Raw genomic sequence first — 16538 nt, forward strand, 5'->3', positions numbered from 1 at the left:
AGCGCTCGTCTGAGGGGAGGTCTGTGTTTGTCTGAGGGGGGCTGTGTTTATCTGGGGAGGCGCCTGTGTTTTATCTCGGGGGGCCTGTGTTTCTCGGAGTGGGGGGCAGTGTTTTCCCATGGGGGTGAGGCTGGAGGCAGCCCACCCTGATCCACCCCGGGGAAACGAGCTCTGTGGCCGCTCTCCTCGTCAGAGAGCGAAGCCACTTCAGTGCTACCTCATCTTTTGGCTGGGGAGGATGTGCATAGTGGCTCCTTTCTTCTCAGTGCCTCGTGTGGAAAGCGGTTGATGTGCTAAGTTATTACTTATAAACTCTGATTATTAAAGTGCTGCGTGCATGTCTCTGTGAGCTCTGTGATTGACCCCTCTTTAAAACTTGCAAGAACGTCAGGTGTATCCGTTACACACACCTGAAACGTGAGGGAATGCAAGATATCTGTGAGTTGTGTGACAGAAACTTGTATTATAAGACAGAAGATTAGACAGGAGATTTGTCTTTGCACGTGTAGGTAAACAAACAAGCGTACTCATGTTTCTCACGTGCGATGAAGTAAATCATTCACTGCATGTGTAGTTCGTTCCCTTTTCTGAATGGTTTGCATGCAAAGCAATCGAATGAGATCCTCTGAGGTGAGAGTTCCCCTTGTTTTAGTTTGCACACAAACATAGACTGGTTTTTTTCGTAGTAAAAGGAAGCTCTTGGTTTTAAAAAGGATCCTTTTAAGATGGTAATGTTTTATCATCTGTCTCCCTTGTTTTCAGAAAGAGATACAAAAAGCAGGAAAGAGAATGAAATTTTAGTTTTACTGCAGATACTTGGGGATGTGTTTTCTGTGTTTTGAAGGTGCTTTTTATCAGCCATCGTCTTGGAATCCAGACAGTGCTATCACTGGTTAATATAAATACAGAGAAACAGGAGAGAGAGGAGGCCGGTCCTGACAGATTTACAGTTTAGTGACCAAACTAAGTATTTGCTTCCCTTTGAAGTATTCCCTTTTTTCCAGTCCCCTGAAAGCTGGGGGAAGTGAGTTTTTGGTAGTATCATGCATGCATCTTAGTTATTTCCAGTTTTGGGGTTGTTTTTTTTTTTAACCCCTTGCATCTTTTTCTAAGAAGCTCAGGACTGGAAGGGCTTGAAGAGAATTAACATGACTCTGACAGAAACGTGGTTTATATATTGATGTTCATCTTCCTGGATTATCTCCTGTCTCCAAAGCTTTCAGTCTTTGTGCTCGTTACAGTAAATATCAAGTGTTCTCCCTCTTGCTGTTGATTACAGCATGAAAGCCAAATACGTATGGTAGTCATTGTCATTTATGAGCCTGTCAGCTCTTTTGCTCTACTGTGATGCCAGTGAGCCTGTCATCTTCCTGTGTTCTTTGTGTGGAGGAAGAAATCTCGGATCAAAAGATGTGCTTAGCCGCTTCAAAGCGCGTTGATGCAAGTTCAATCAGGCATCAAAACTGAGGGAATTACATGGGACTGAACATCAAACTGCACCTCCTCCCACTGTATTCTAGTGGAACTCCATGGCGGAAAGGAGTGTGACTTTCATTTTTCATTTCTCTAATTGTGGCAGGATCACTAATGCTCCCGGTTCTCCAGAGTACGAAGACTTTTGTGCGGACTCTAGCATTGTTTCCCAACCCACCCCCACCCCCTCTATCTGTCTGTTACCTTAAAAGTTTTGGGGTTTTGTTTTTTTATATGCAGAGATTAATCTTCTCGCTGCTGAATATTCACAAAAGTTGCTCTATCCCAGTGTTTATACACCAAAAAGTGAAGATAAATTCACTGTTTGAAGTTATAGGGAGAATTTCCACAGGCAGGACTAAATATTAAATATTGCTGTTGGATGCTGTTTGTCTCAAATTCAGTTAGAAAATTATTTCCTCAATGACGCAAACAATGATCTGTGCCACAAAACGAGTGTATAGGCAAAGCCCCGTTGAGGGATTTACACGATCGCTGTGCTCCTCGGTGTCTGTACGGATGTTAGTTCCACCTCACAACGAAGAGAGAAGCTGATGAAGCGGGAGCCTGGGTGGGAGCCAGGGTTCGGGGCTGGGGGGGTGCAGCTGATGCTGATTCAGGTTGTCACTTTTTGCATCTTGTTACAGCCAGGCCTGCGTCTATTTACAGGAACTGCGTGCCAGAAATATGGCTACGGACTGGCTCGGGAGCATTGTGTCAATTAATTGTGGAGAAAGCTTGGGAGTCTACCAAGGACGAGTGTCTGCCGTGGATCAGGTCAGCCAGACCATTTCCCTGACGCGGCCCTTCCATAACGGGGTCAAATGCCTTGTGCCAGAAGTCACCTTCAGGTTAGTGCCTTGTCTTTTTCTTTTTCTTCCTGCCTTTTCCCAGGCAAAGTCTGTGGTGGTTTGAATGTTTTCGTTTGGTTTAATTGTTTTTTTTTGTTGTTATTTTTTTTAACCCAGTAATGAGCACTTTGCCTTAAATCCCCAAACTAAGAGCATCTTTGAATGAGAAGTGCCTCTTGTGTTTCCACTATTTTGTGTGCAGGAGATTATTTTGTGTCTGTGTGAATCTTATGTTAGGAGTGGTGTAGGTCAGACTTGGAGGTTATTTGTGGGTGAGACTATTTGTGTGTGTGCGTGTGTGTATATATAGATGGATATACAGCATATAGATATGCAAAATTCCATTGTTAGGCTTTTGGGTAGCTGAGGAGGTCTCTTAAAGCTTTGCCATCAGCAGTGTACTGTATGTAATTAAAGTGTGACAGAATAGTGGTAGATCAACTAAAATTATTACCCTGATACAATGAAGTGCACTTATTGAATCCAACTCCATCCCCTCTGTCTCTTGCTTCTCATGTAGACAGGAGAGAGTTTTGAACCAAAAAGCTGAATTGATGGAGCAGTGTTGTAGCTCTCAGGAGTTTTTTCCCAGCAACTCCTAGCAACGTTGTGCTTAAAAAGAATAATTAAGAGTCACTCATCACTGAACATTTTCCTTTTACCTGGCATATTATGATAGTTAAGACTCTGAGTCACTGATTTTTAAAATCAAATTGCTTCCCTGAAGTCAATACACTTAATTTTTTTTGGTGGTTGTTGTTTCTGTTGGATTTTAAATTGAGTGAGTGGGGAAAGGTGAAGATCATATCCTTCCAGGAGATGTGTGGAAGTCTTTAGTGAGCTGTTGCTGCTTTTATATCCCAGTTAGATAAATACTTATTAAGTTTACAACAGAAGACTCCAACTTCGGTATCTTTTCCCTTGCAATCAGTGCAAATGGAGGTCTTTGTAACCACTTCATTGTTTCGTTTTGGCTCGTGCCCAATGCTGTGTTTGTTTTCTTTATCCCTTTTCCGAGGAAATGTGAAGCACCGTCCTTGTCTGAGCGTGTATTGCACTGATCTAAAGATTCTGCAGAAATGGATTGAATGTAATAGTTGCCTCAAGGCTGAGTTTAATTATATTATCTAGAAACTGTTAAAGTAGTGAAGATTTCTGCAGAGATCTGTTCCCGTTGCCTCCATTTTCTGCTTGACTGATTTCTGTTTCAGCCAGGAAAAGAACCTTTCGAACAAAATCCAGGTGCAGCATAGAAATACTTCAGCTGTTATTTTGAAGATTCGTGCCATTTTGGTTTCATATTTTGATGTCTGTGGGAATATCCTGTGTGACTGAGTATTAAAATAGTTTTTTCCTTGTTTCTCTTGGTAATGGCATCAGAGAAGAAAAAACAACTGGACAATGTTGTCTTTTTTTTAGGGGTTATTTTTTGTAAAGGCACCTCGAATGCTAGATTCCTGAATGCCTGGTTTTCTTTTCCTGTTTTTAGGGCAGGTGACATTACTGAGCTGAAAATTCTGGAGATCCCGGGGCCAGGGGACAGCAGGCAATGTGGAGACCTGCAGCAGGCGGACATGGGCATCCCTGGTGTTGGGTGCCAAGTGGGTCCCAGTCAGAATGGCACCACTGGGAAAGTGTTAAAGAAGCCCATCTCCAGCAGCGCCCCACAGAACATCCCGAGGAGAACGGACATGAAGAACCAGGATATTATCATCTCTCCCCAGCAGCAGTGCTCCAAGAGCTACATGGATCGACACGTGGAGACGTTGACTCAGTCCAAAGGCTTCCGTCGGAGACACAATTCCTGTGAGTATACGGGTTAACCTGCAACTTTCCTTTTTGCCTGCTTTAGTTACCACTGCGGCACCTGCCCTTCTGCAACAAGAACATTTCAAGCGGTGCTAGAAACTTTGTTCAGCAGTTTGCTTCCTTTCCTGCTGGTCTTGCCACCCACGGGTCTGGAGAAGAGGAAATTAAAAAGCGAGGAGGAAGACTTCCCAAGCTGCGCCTCGAAGTGTTCTATGTATGGATCCTCCAAGTGTCTCGCACTTTGCTTTGCATCGTGAAACAGGCTGAATCTCATCCATAATCTTAAGTATGCGAAGAGCAACGTGCTCGTGTTTTTCTTTACTGTGGCATTTCTGAGAGAATTGTGATTGACGCCTATTTACATGAAAAGCAAGTAGTTCTTTAATAATTTTATTTTGTTAGAGTGAATATTCCAGTCTGATTAGTGAAGATAGTCTCTGTATTCTGCTTCACCACCATCAAGCGAGAAAATGTAGAGCTGAATAGTGCCGGTGACAATGATTTCCTCGTTCCTGCTGTCTTTCCTATTTGAAAATTGCCCCATTGCCAGCCTCCATTTTTTTCCTCTAAAAGGAACTGGAAATAAATTGCAGTGTTATTAAGCTTTTCTATTTAAAGCCTGTATAACCGTAACCTATTGCAACATGGCCCTACGAGTAATTACAAATGTTATTTGCTGTGTTGTTAAAAACCACAAATTAATGGGCTCTAATGAGGATGATGTAAAGATAAAATCCATGCATCTCAAAGTCAGGCATCCGTTATTTTTATTTCTGTTCATAAAATCTTCAGCCAGTTCTCGCGCTGTGCCAAAATTGGCTATGTTCTTTCTTTTCCTCCAAGCCCCTTGGGCTATGCTCCTTTCCAGATCTTCATCCTGCAATTATTGAAGTGCCAGTATATATCCAGCCTATTTCCATGACTTAATTGTTGAAGCATCAGTATATAACATGTATATTTCCATGACTTCATTTTTTCCCCTTCCTTTTGAGCTTAGAAAAACAACAAAACCAAGGTGAGCGAGGCACGCACTCTTGGGTGACCTAACTGTCTTCAAACCTGTCTAGTTTTGAGTGGTTTACTTCTACCCAGGCCTGAACACTGCCTAGTGTTTGCCATAGGAAGAGAGCTGTGCTGCCTTTATGGTTTGGGGTTTTTTTTTAATTGACTTGGGTTTTTTTTATTTAAATTCCCTAACTCTTCCTAAATTCCAGTGAGTTGTTTGTGACTTTGGTTGTTTTTAGAAAAACTGTTTCAGACTCTGACGTTGGCTACCTAAATGTCTAAAGTAACTTCTGCTTTGCTTTGTTCTGGCTGAATGGAGTGCGTAGGGGGATTACCTCACTTTAACACTGTTTTGCCAGTGTCTGGTAGGTCTGGGGCAAGCAGTGAGCACTTCAAACCACTTCAACTCACTACAGTTTGCACCAGTTTTACATAAACCCAACAGCAGGTCAGATTTTTTTTTAATGGACTGTGAAACAAGTTGAGTAAGGTGCTAGATGTAGATTACTGTTAGCTTGGATTCATTTTAGAATAAATGAGGTGAAGAAGTGAACTCTTATCCTCCAAAGTGTGGAGCGTTGGGTAAATGATGACTGAGTCTTGGGAGGGGAGTGGAAGAAGTCCTGGCTCTATGGAGCTGGTGGGTACAGGCATGTGGGGCTGAGATGTCATCTAGAACTTCAGTCCTACAAGGTTTAGTACAGCTGAAAGTTGACCTCCTGATGCCCTTTAGCGTGCTAAGCCAGGGACAAAGTTCCCGCTTTGGAGTACTTGTGTGGCAAGAATCAATAAACAGCAGATGCCAGCGCAGGTTTCGCAACAAGTGGCTTCTGTGCTGTGCTGGCACCAGGCTCCTTCGTGCCAGGGCTGGCGGCAGAAGCCCCCTCAGAGTTCCCAGAGGAGGGCAGCCGGCTTGCTAGAGACTTTATGTTTGCTTGTGTTCTACACTTAGAAGGCTGTTGTTTTTTTGTTCTTTCTTTTTTTTTTTCCCCCAAAGGAGCAAAAAGAGAGCACGGGAAGTATTGTTTATCTTTTGAGAGAGGTGCTTTTCTGCGTGGCGTTAAGCTGCCAACTTGACGTGGAGCCACGTGCTGTTCTCTGTAATAAGCTTCCCACGTACGTACACAGGGCAGAGGCCCTGGAAGTTGCGATCCAAAAGGAGCAGGACTAGAAGGTCAGGCTTTCAAGCTGCTGCTTGCATCAGGCCGTGGGAGCAAGCGTGGCTGTGAATAGCGGCTTTCAGGCTCTGACTGGGTCTCACTAGTGCTCTGGAAGGCAGTGGATGCTTCTCCTGTTATCTCTGAGTTTTCCCTTCTCTCCCCTTGCCCTCTTTTTAGGCTTTTCTCCTCTGCATGGCATGAGCTGCCAGGTTCCTTGCCTGTCTAGATGACGATGCTCTACAAGGAACACAGCCTGACTTTGCTTGGAGTCTGTGGGAGGCCACTGCTGTGTTCTGTGCCACTCCTGTTAGGAGGCTGTAATGCGATCTGTGGAAAGACAGCCAGTTGTGTGGGTCAGCGGTATTTCAGAGCTGGCATCCCTCGGTGTGGATTAGAGAGCTGCCCACCACAATGCCGGCATGTCTCGTTTTGATGAGGTATGGTCTTGGCTCCCATTCACTTTGTCCACGGGGGAGCCCGGCGAGCTTTCCAACCATTGTTCTCACAGTTTTTTCTAGTGCAGCCTTTTTATCCCGTCAGCATTTACACACTTCTCGCATCAGCTGCTTCTGGCCTCTGGATCCACTGCACGGCGGTGCATCCGTCCCTGTGTTTTGCTTTTCAGATCAGCTGATGGTAGTGCAGAGTTTTTTTTGTGGAAGAATCTGGCAACGAGCTTAAAAACTCTTGTTGGGTAACAGGAACGCAGTTGCCGTAACGCTTGACGTTGACACAAGGAGCTGGCTTCTGCCATTGTGTTTGGTGTAGGCTCTGGCTTATTCATCTGAGCTCAGAGACGCCCTTGACTCTTGCTTTAACCTGGAGTTTGTGAACATTTGGAGAACGCAGACCGTTGTGTTGGTTGGGGTTTTCATTCCTGATAGCAGCAGCGTAGGGTGCGATTCCCTTGTCGGTGGTGGCCCCGTACTGAGCTGTGTCCAACTTTGGAGTGGTTTATGTGTCACTTTTGGGAATCCTTTATCTAAGGCAGAGAGTGAAAGTTGTGTGTTGAGTAAAAAGCTTTCGCCTCTCAAAACTGGTCACAGGTTGCCTACTGGAATTTTCCTTCCCAGTAAGCCTTCACTGCTTGCTAGGGATGCTCGAGCAAAACTCTTTTTAAACTGGTGTAAGTTGAGCACGCAAACTGTTGCTGGACAAAAATAAACCAGAAAAAAAAGCAGAACTACAAACTACTTGCACAAGGAAAATGGTCATTGTGGAGCGTGTTCTTTTGGTGGTGTTTTGTTTGTTGTTTCTTTTAACAGGGAGTGATGATTCTGCAAAGTCTTCAACTTTTGGGGTCTTATATCCTGCTTTTCAAGGTTTGAAGTACAGACTCAGACTTCTTGCTCGCTTTTTTAGTCGTTATTGGACTGTGGCATAATTGGAGGCTGAAGCTGCAGCAATTTTCTGAGAGTGTTATAGGGCATTCAGGTCTTACTTTGTTTAGCTCAAGTACTTGAGACACGCTCCAGAGAAGGAGCTGCTGAGCATTTCAGAGAGCTTCCATGCTCTGAGGGCTGGAAAAGCTTTCAGGTTAGTCACTTAAACAGTTCTCTAGAGGAAAAAAAAAAAAACAACAAAGACACACTGTCTAAAATAGGGGGGAAAATAAACAGGGGAAGAATCCTTGCTGAGACAATGCACTCCTAGAGGAGAAAAACAAGTACATATCCCTAGCAGGTTGTCTTTCAGCATGGCATCAGTTAAACATGGTGCTAAGTTGACTCAATGTCATGCTGTAAAACAAATTTGCCAGAGTTTACAAAGCCTTGATAAGTGCTTGAGAACTCCAGGCAAGCCTGCCCGTATCTTCCAGGAAAGCATGGTCTGCTCCGGTCTGGTTTTGTAGTGTTTTCTGTAAAGGCTTCAGCTAATCGTGAAGGTGGTGTGAAGTTAGCGGCAGAACTTTAAGTCATGTAATTGAGCTACTGAATAACTTTGCTGTAGAGAGATGAGTTCTGTTTGTTAACTTGGCCAAAAATTGATCTTGAATGTGCCCATTGCTGTCCTGAACTGAATGAACACTCCTGGAGAAACGAGTGACAGGAGGAAGGTTTGCTTTCTGGGAAAAGTGCTGCTCCTGTCAATGAACTGGGGGGTTGCACAGTTTGGAAATGCAGGGAAACTAGAGCTCGGGTTTGTTAGGCAGCTCGAGGCTGCTCCACCCGTCTGACCCAAGGTTAAAATACGTCTTTCCAGGCAGGGGAAAGGAAGGATTTGTCGAGACCAGGCTAGACTTGTCTGCACTTAGGAAGGTAACAAGCAACTTTGCAGGAGGCGGTGAAGGTTGTGCCTATTGCAGTTCTCTTTGTGACGTTTTCAAAGTATCCTTAGATGACTTGAATTTCTTTCTGTCATCCCTTGCTGATTGGCAATAATATGTAAAGACAAAAAAAAAAAAATGCTGCTTTTTCATTTATAGAGAGCCTATATAAAAAGCACACATCATGGTAACTTGGTGGCAGTTTGTTTCTGTTCTCTCAGATGGATTCTGTCAATAAACTAATTTGTATAAATTACAAAGGTGATTATCTTAAACTATGAGAATTTTTTTTAAGAGAGCAAGTAGTTTTGGTGTGGTAACTCTAACTCCACCTGTTGGACACTGCAGGCGATACCTGTAATTGCTGGAATCGGGCTTGAAATGTTTTCTAGTAACTGCAGGTTTAACAGTGGGTATAACAAACAGATTAATATTGTCTGGCCCTGAGATTGTATGGGTGACCTGAGTAATAATATAAGAAATAAGCAAGTAAAGGGCTGTGCTGACCTTTTAATTGCATGTGGTTTTGTATCAGTCCTTGATCGCCAGCCATAAGCTGAGACTTTAATCAGTCTCATGCCAGAGAAATCACGCTTTCGCAATTACTTGTGATTGGAAAGAAGTACAAGTTAACAAATAAGTAGAATAATGAAACAGGAATAAGGAAATTGACTTCATATCGGTACTGAAATGTGTACCTATTGATAGTAAGTTCAAGGAAAAAGAAATGCTTTATATTCTGAGTTTTAAGTTCTCCCTCCAAGATCATTAATAAGTGGCCAGGCTCTTATGAAAGAAAACACCTGCATTAGTGTCTGGAATTTAGGGAAATTCCGAAGAAGGTCTTGAGCCACATGCCTGCATGAGCTCAGTGTCGGAGCAAAAGTGTCCTGCCTTACGGCTAGCTTATTATCTTATCACTAATGTGACACCAGCTCGAGCTAAGTAAGATGTGGAGAAACCTTATTTCTCTGCTGTGGTCAGGCTTGATTTTTTAACCTTGCCAGTGGAAAGCCCCTGGAAGTCTCTGCCTTGATGCTCTTGTTCTGGTTTTTGTTAGCTTGTCTTAGGATGAGTAATGCCTGAGATGAGGTCTACAGTTACTTTGGGAGGCACATGTCCCTTGAGGTTGGTGGACTGGGAGCATGAGCTCGCCTCTCTTACAAAATTTGTTAAGAAACGAGTATGAGCAAACGTGGTGGTTTTTTGTTTTTCTTTTTTTTTTTTTTTTCCATTTATGACACACTTTAACCTTGCTTGTATTTTTCTTTAGGGTCATCCAGTAGCCGTCATCCAAACCAAGTGACTCCAAAGAAGAGTGGCCTGAAAAATGGGCAAATGAAGAGCAAAGATGACGAATGCTTTGGGGATGACATTGATGAAATCCCAGATACTGATTTTGATTTCGAAGGGAACCTGGCCCTTTTTGACAAGGCGGCGGTGTTTGAAGAGATTGAAACTTATGAGAGAAGGAGCGGCACTCGTTCCCGGGGGACCCCAAATGAGAAACCAGCTCGCTATCGGCACGACGAGAACATCTTGGAGTCAGAACCCATAGTCTACAGAAGGATTGTCGTACCCCAGAACGCTAACAAAGAATTCTGCACGGGTATGCCATGTCCCTTACTGATAAGGATGCAAAGTCTGCTGCTTTTCGGGGGCATGTGTGGTGGATTGTTTTCCCCATGGGGTGTTTTTGTCAGCTTTGTCAGTGGTACAAGCAAGGGCATTCATTTACGTGAGATTGGATCTGTGCCTTGTGTCTACGTACAGCCTTTATTTGCAATATTTCCGAGATAAAAAATACTGAGATAGGGCAACGAGGTAAGTGTAAGGGAGCAAAACCGATTGTTGGATAGCAACAACGGAACTGGAACCATTTGAAGCCTTGCTTTGATTTCAGTAGCGTGACAAACCTGTGTGGGCTTGATTGCTGGTTAGGGATGGTCTCAAGATTCCGGTACATGGTATCACATCGTAGGTTTTGGTAGTTTTTGGGGTAATTTTCCGGTAAAAGGCATATTTCACATGCTTCTGATACTTAGTTACATATTTCTGCCTGGTTTTGTAGAACTTTAAAATGTTGTTGGTGTGAAAAGAAACGGTTCTGGCTCTTCTCGCTCATACTTCCAAACATTCACTGTACAAAAGGCTTTTTATTTGGGCTCTTCCCCCACCACTTACTGCCCACTGCTGCTGTGTGAAAGATCGAGCCCCAGAAAGCTGGATGAGCACAGCAATAACATGTATGTAAAGTACGTGTTCCGAGAGCTGCGTCTTCCTCTGCTTTGCCTTTGTCTTATAATTGTAAAAGGAATGAAAACCTTATAGGCGGATGCTGGAGTTGAAGTATTCCTTGAGTGTACCATCAGGGGTACACTGGAGCCAGCTGCTGCCCACATGTTCTCCTGCAAGCCCCGTTTCTGGTCTTCGCTGCCACTGAGTAGGCTCTTGGACAGAGGTGAAGGTAGCGGGTGGATCTGTGAGCTGCCTGGCTGCAGGGAGGCAGCACTCCTGACATCGAAATGCAGAGAATGAGTATTCAGCTCCTAATCGATGGCTCTGCAGATTCCCTGTAACTTTTAAGTCTAGTTGTGGTGTCCTGCCTTGAGTTTGCATGCTTTTTAGCACTTGGAAAATGTAGGGGTGGTGGAACTTCGGAAAAAAAATTTCTTTTCCACAGCAGGATAAAATTTTGGGTTTTTTTGTGGAGAAACACGAAACAGCTAATATCCTGGTGGTCTGGCCTCTGAGCAGAAAAGCAGTCAGGTCCTTGATCTTTCTTCCTTGGCCCAGAAACTCCATCTGGCGTGTGAAACGCTTCAGAAAAGGAAGCTGATTCATTTGTAATGAATTGCTGCTTTTCAGTTTTTAAAGAAAAAGTCTTTTTTTGATGGTTCTGTTACATGACAGTATCAGAGTTTTCCATTTGTGTCATCCATCTTCCTATTGATCTGTTCTGCTCTCAATGGAGATAAAAACATACTGGGTCATATCAGAACTTGTCCAGCTTAGTATTGTGTTTCCAAGGCTACTTACGGAAAAGTGAAAGACCAGAGTAAACATGCAGTGAGACTTTCCTGAGTGCTTTATCTTTCACAATTTTAAGACTTCCTGAAGCAGAAGTGATAGTTCAGTATAAATAGCTGAGGCTTTTTTCCTTCTGCTTAATTTAACCTATTGCTTTTTCAGTCTGTGTGAGCTTTCAAGATCCCTGCAGTGTCCTGTGGCAAGAAGCTTCACCAGTTCCCTGTGTGAATAAGCGCTTCTTCTTTTTCCTATGTGGTCTACAATTTTTGTATTTTCTTTCAAATTTACTACTTGTCATTCATCTTTCAGCTGGCTTTTTCGAGAGGAGCCAGGGCCTCCGAGTGTATCTAGTCTGAAACAAAAGCTAACCTACTGTTAGCTGCCAGTTTGAGAAGTATGGCTAATGCGGTGTTCTAACAGTGCAGTTCCTGAGAGGAAAACTCTGACGTGCAATAAGCAGCAAGCATCAGTAAGTAAATTCAGGGCAGGAAAATGAACTCGAGTTAGCTAAACTCCCTTGTCGTTCCCTATGGAAACTCTTGGCTCCCCGTTTGCTGAAGGGAGCAGCCCGGTGAAAGGGCTGCTGTTTTCTTGTTTTGCTCTTGGCAAGCCAGCACAGGGAGAGCGGTAAACGACCCCCCTCTGGCGTTGCAGGGTCTCTCTAGCCTCATTAGCTACTGTTGGGTGATTAGTCTCCCCTATGGAACTCTGGATTTGTTTGGAAGAAAAGCTGTCAAGCTGTCGCTGTCACACAATGGGCACGGTATTGACAGCTACAGTTCCCAGTCGCCGGTGCTGAGCAGGGCACATTCACAGGCTTATGAATGATGATGAAAGTGTCCCAGCGCTGTGTCTCTCCAGATATTTTTCCCACAGAGGGTGACTTCCTTTGTGTCCCCGAGGAAGTTTACTTTTGCTTAGGAAATGCTAACGGCTCTCTAGCAAAAGCTCTTGTAAACAGTTTGTAACTTGCCTGCGTTTCTGGCATTCAGTCTCTTGCATTCACTTTTTGTAGCTAGGAACAGAAGGATAACCGATGTGCTCGGAGTAATGATGGGCTGTTACTTGGAAAAAAAATTAAAATCCCGATTTCTTTGTTTAGCAACTGGAAGGGGAATGCTAAGCTGAAGGCAGCCTGCCTCTTAGTGGCTGGAAGAGCAGCAGCTGCTGAAATTAAATGGGAGTGCCTGTAGCCCCAAAAACCGTGATTTTGTGTATGCCTATGGCAGGCATACATGTTTCTGAATTCTCCCTACGGATTTTTCTCCAGACTCCTAAGGGGAGCTCTACTTGCAAAAAGTGCTTCCTAATTATGGAGAAAAAAGTACTTAGTGATTTTTTACCCTAGGCCAATCTTGAAGATGATTGTCTTAAAAGAGCTCTGACTGATAGAGTGATTATTCTGTCTGCTGCACAAACAAAGCAATGCTACTGATTGACAGTGAGCAAATACCCAGCTCTCACTGTGGAAGAGCAAGAAGTCTGTGAATCCTTGCATGCTCTTTTATGCTGCGTTTCCACAGAGCTAGGAAATAACCAGGATTGTGCACCAGTAAACCCAACAAACTGCTGATGCCAGTTCTCCAAAAGACTAATCTGCAGGGCTTCTAGTCTGTGTTTTTAATTACTGACTAAAATAAGTTGATTCATGTAGGACGTAGGCAAAGCTTGATCAGCACTTCAGTCCCCCAGGATGCTTTTTTGAGAGCTAATTTGATGGAGCCAGGCTGTCAAGTAGGAATACTAACATGTGTTTTAGAAGTAAACAGAGAATGAAGATGGGGATCTGTACCAAACAGAAATGAAACCCTGAAGCTAATAGAGCTTACCAGATCTTTGCTCGTGACTGAGCAAAATCGGCATCCCTGCACTGCAAAGGCCGAGGTGTGAGCTGGCTTTTTCTGCTTCCAGAGCTGGAGGATGGAAATGTGTGTTGGCATAGATCTACCTGTTCCTCCTTGTGGCTCTCAGCACTGAAACGATCTGTTTTTGAACAGCACCACGTTTTAGGACCAGGTCTTCTAGCAGTATCTGCAAAGCCAACGTTCCATTCTGCAGGTATGCTGTAGCTCAGAGGAGTTTGCAGTAGGATGGAGTATCTCCATTTGTCATCAGTGACTCAATATAATATCATCTCCAGCAGACCAGGCTGTCCAAATGGTTCCTTTTTGCAGGTTCATCTCTCCTTTCTTTTTAACTTTGTCACCAGTGTGTACCTCGTGCATACTGTGGGTTCCAGTTCCCGATGATTATACTGGATTAAAATCTCCCTTGGCTGGACTGTGGGCATCAAATGGGACTGGAATTCTCATATGCCACACCACCTCACCCTTCCTTTTTCCCACACAGTGTAGGGGTTGCAGATGCTCACCCTAGTTAATGCTGTTAGAGTAGAAAATAGGCTGTTTCCATCTCAGTGTCTCTTTGGGAAAATAAGTGAGATTTTTCAAACTCAGCTGCTATAGAAATTGTCAAATGAAGGCATCACTGTGTTAAAAAATTGGACTAAGTGTCAACGTTTTCCTGTGCACCCCCTAACCAGACTTCAAGCTTGTCCTTCAAGAAACTTTTTCCCCATGGTAAGGAGGTGGCGAAAGAAAACCTGAGCTTCAAAGTAAATCATGGCAGGCAGAGGTTACATCCAGGATCAGGCTACAAAACTAAGGCAGAGCCTGCTCTGTGAGGGTGATGCCACAGCATGGTGATTTTTGGTTTGGTTTTTTTTCTGTGTGTGCCATGTCCTTGACGGACTTTTCTACTCTGTAGCTTTTAGCTCTTCAGTCTATGGGTGACTTGCCTTCCAGCGATTGTGTATATTGAATGTGTGAAGTGTTTCTGGGATCTTTGAGTAGAGTGCAAATTAAGTTCACTTTATCCAACCACAGGAGAAAACAAAGTAGTCATGGGGCAAAGTCTCTTTGTCCCTTAGACAGTTTTTTTTGCTCAGCTGGAGTGAATTGTGCACTAATGCTGGGAGAGGCTGACATTGGAAGGTCAGCCAGAACTCCCGCAGAATTTGTCTTAATTAAAAATAATGATGATTAAAAAAAAATAATCTAGCCCTTAAGGTTGCGGAGGAAATCATTCATGTTTCTGGGGCAAGTAACAGTTTTACCGAGTCTTTATTGCTAAAGGAAAGAGTTAATGACATTACATACAGCTTTCAGGAGATCCAAAGTCTAGTTGCATCTCATCTATTCCAGGATCTTGCCCATATTTATTTTGGCAGCTAGAGAGCTCCTGAAATAGTCAAGAGAAAAGATGGGCCTTATGTTCTAGCAGCAACCCTCGTTTTTTCCCTGCAGCTGCAAGCATGGGAGGCATTTGGACCTCTGACACCAGTTGCTCTAGGTGTGCTTCAGGGAAAGAAAAACTCTTCTTTTGTTAATTTCTGGTGTTCTAATGCAACCAGCGTGTACGTAACATTGCACGGTGAAACTCAAGGAGACAACTTGGCTGTTGTAGTGCCCAGGACAGAGTGTGCCTCATAAACGAGCCATACTTCGTGTTTAATCAGGCTTCAGCAATACCCTGCGTGTCACAAAACTGTTTAGGCTATATCTGCCTTTCTTTTTCCCAGGCAGCTGTAAAATACATTTATTTAATATTAAAAAGCCTGAGCTAATTTATTTTATTACCTTCATTACCAAACAATAAAGATGCCCTGTCCAGCACAAACATAATTAAAGTTGGCAGGAGTTCAGTTTTGCTGCAGTAGTGTTATTGTTTGCGGGTTTACACGTCGCCTCCTTGATTGCTTTCGGCCAGAGTTTGTTTAACTCCCTCAGCCTGCTTTTGATAAGCCAGTCTAACTGGTTGGACTTTGCGTGAGTGTGAAGGGAAGTTCTCTTGGCATTTAAGCCTGCCCCTGAGAGGGAGCAATTAGGACAAAGTGTCACAGTGGCATGCTAAATGCAAGTTCAGCTCGTGCCTCCCAGTAACCCCCTTTGCTTTAACCCGCTGGGCACCGAGTTGCTGGTGGTCAGCGTGGGTTGACTAAAGCTCGTGGTCCGGGGGAAGCGACTGAGGGAAAGGATTTGAATGGTTACAGAGCAGACGCTGGCAACACTCATATGAAGTCAGGTAGGTACAGAGCAGAGCTCAACTGTTTCACCCTTCTCATTTTGGGGCTTTATGCAAAGTTGAAGCGGGGAATTGGCAGCAAAAGCGCATTTTGGGACCCTCCTGGTCCAGGCTGGCAGAGGATGTGTCCCATCCAGCTGTTTGGAGAGATCCTGACCTCGGGTTACTCATTCCAGGTCCTCCCTCAAGCTCGAAAAACAAGACCTGATGAAGTAACAAAGATATGAATGGGAAAGGGTCAGAGCCGAGCCTTGCGTGACTCTCGAGGCTAAGAGGGTGTGTGAACACAGGGCAGGTGCGTGACTTGTGTGACGGGCTTAGGATTATTACTGGCTTATGACTCCAAATGTTCGGCGGCTGCTATCAGGAGTCTGAAATGACTTTGATAACGTGCATGCTTGCATGTGTGCTGCATGTAATGAAAGGCTATTAGCAGAGGTAGCTTAATCAGCAGTTAGCATGCAAGGTCAAGCGTTTGAACACGCTTGGGCCCTCTGCAGCTGCGAAGCGCTAGCTGGGGAGTTCAGAAGTGAAGGCCAGAAGGATTTGGCAGGATCTGCTCCACAACATTTTATGGCTACCTTGCAGGAACACCTCCCGTTTCACGTTGAAAACCTCAAGATGTAGGAAACCTGCCGTTTCCGCCGTAGCTTGACTTAGTGGCTTGTGACTGGGGCGCCCTGGGGAAATACGGCAGCGCAAATATTTCCTCACGATTAAAATACACGCTGCTTTTCTCATTGCAATGTGGCACTTGCTGTTGGAACTGGTTCTTGTTATGTTTTTTGTCTGCTAAAGAGCCCGAGCCCACGGGTAACTGCTAAGTTTCCTCTCTGAGCGGATGCGCATGCTGTGGCTGGT

General features: G+C 44.1%; 1 protein-coding gene across 1 annotated transcript in view; it reads left to right on the forward strand.

Annotated features, from left to right (window-relative positions):
* Positions 1–2126: 2126 nt before the first annotated feature.
* Positions 2127–16538, forward strand: part of EDC3 (enhancer of mRNA decapping 3) — a 19565-nt gene continuing 5153 nt past the window's right edge. The window contains exons 1-3 of the mRNA XM_009872724.1: positions 2127–2324; positions 3814–4130; positions 9838–10173. Of these exons, the coding sequence (XP_009871026.1) occupies positions 2161–2324; positions 3814–4130; positions 9838–10173 (817 nt within the window). The 5' untranslated portion in view covers positions 2127–2160. The remainder of the gene's footprint in view (positions 2325–3813; positions 4131–9837; positions 10174–16538) is intronic.

This window comes from Apaloderma vittatum, unplaced genomic scaffold (genome assembly GCF_000703405.1).
Source record: "Apaloderma vittatum isolate BGI_N311 unplaced genomic scaffold, ASM70340v1 scaffold25517, whole genome shotgun sequence".
Lineage (NCBI taxonomy): Eukaryota > Metazoa > Chordata > Aves > Trogoniformes > Trogonidae > Apaloderma > Apaloderma vittatum.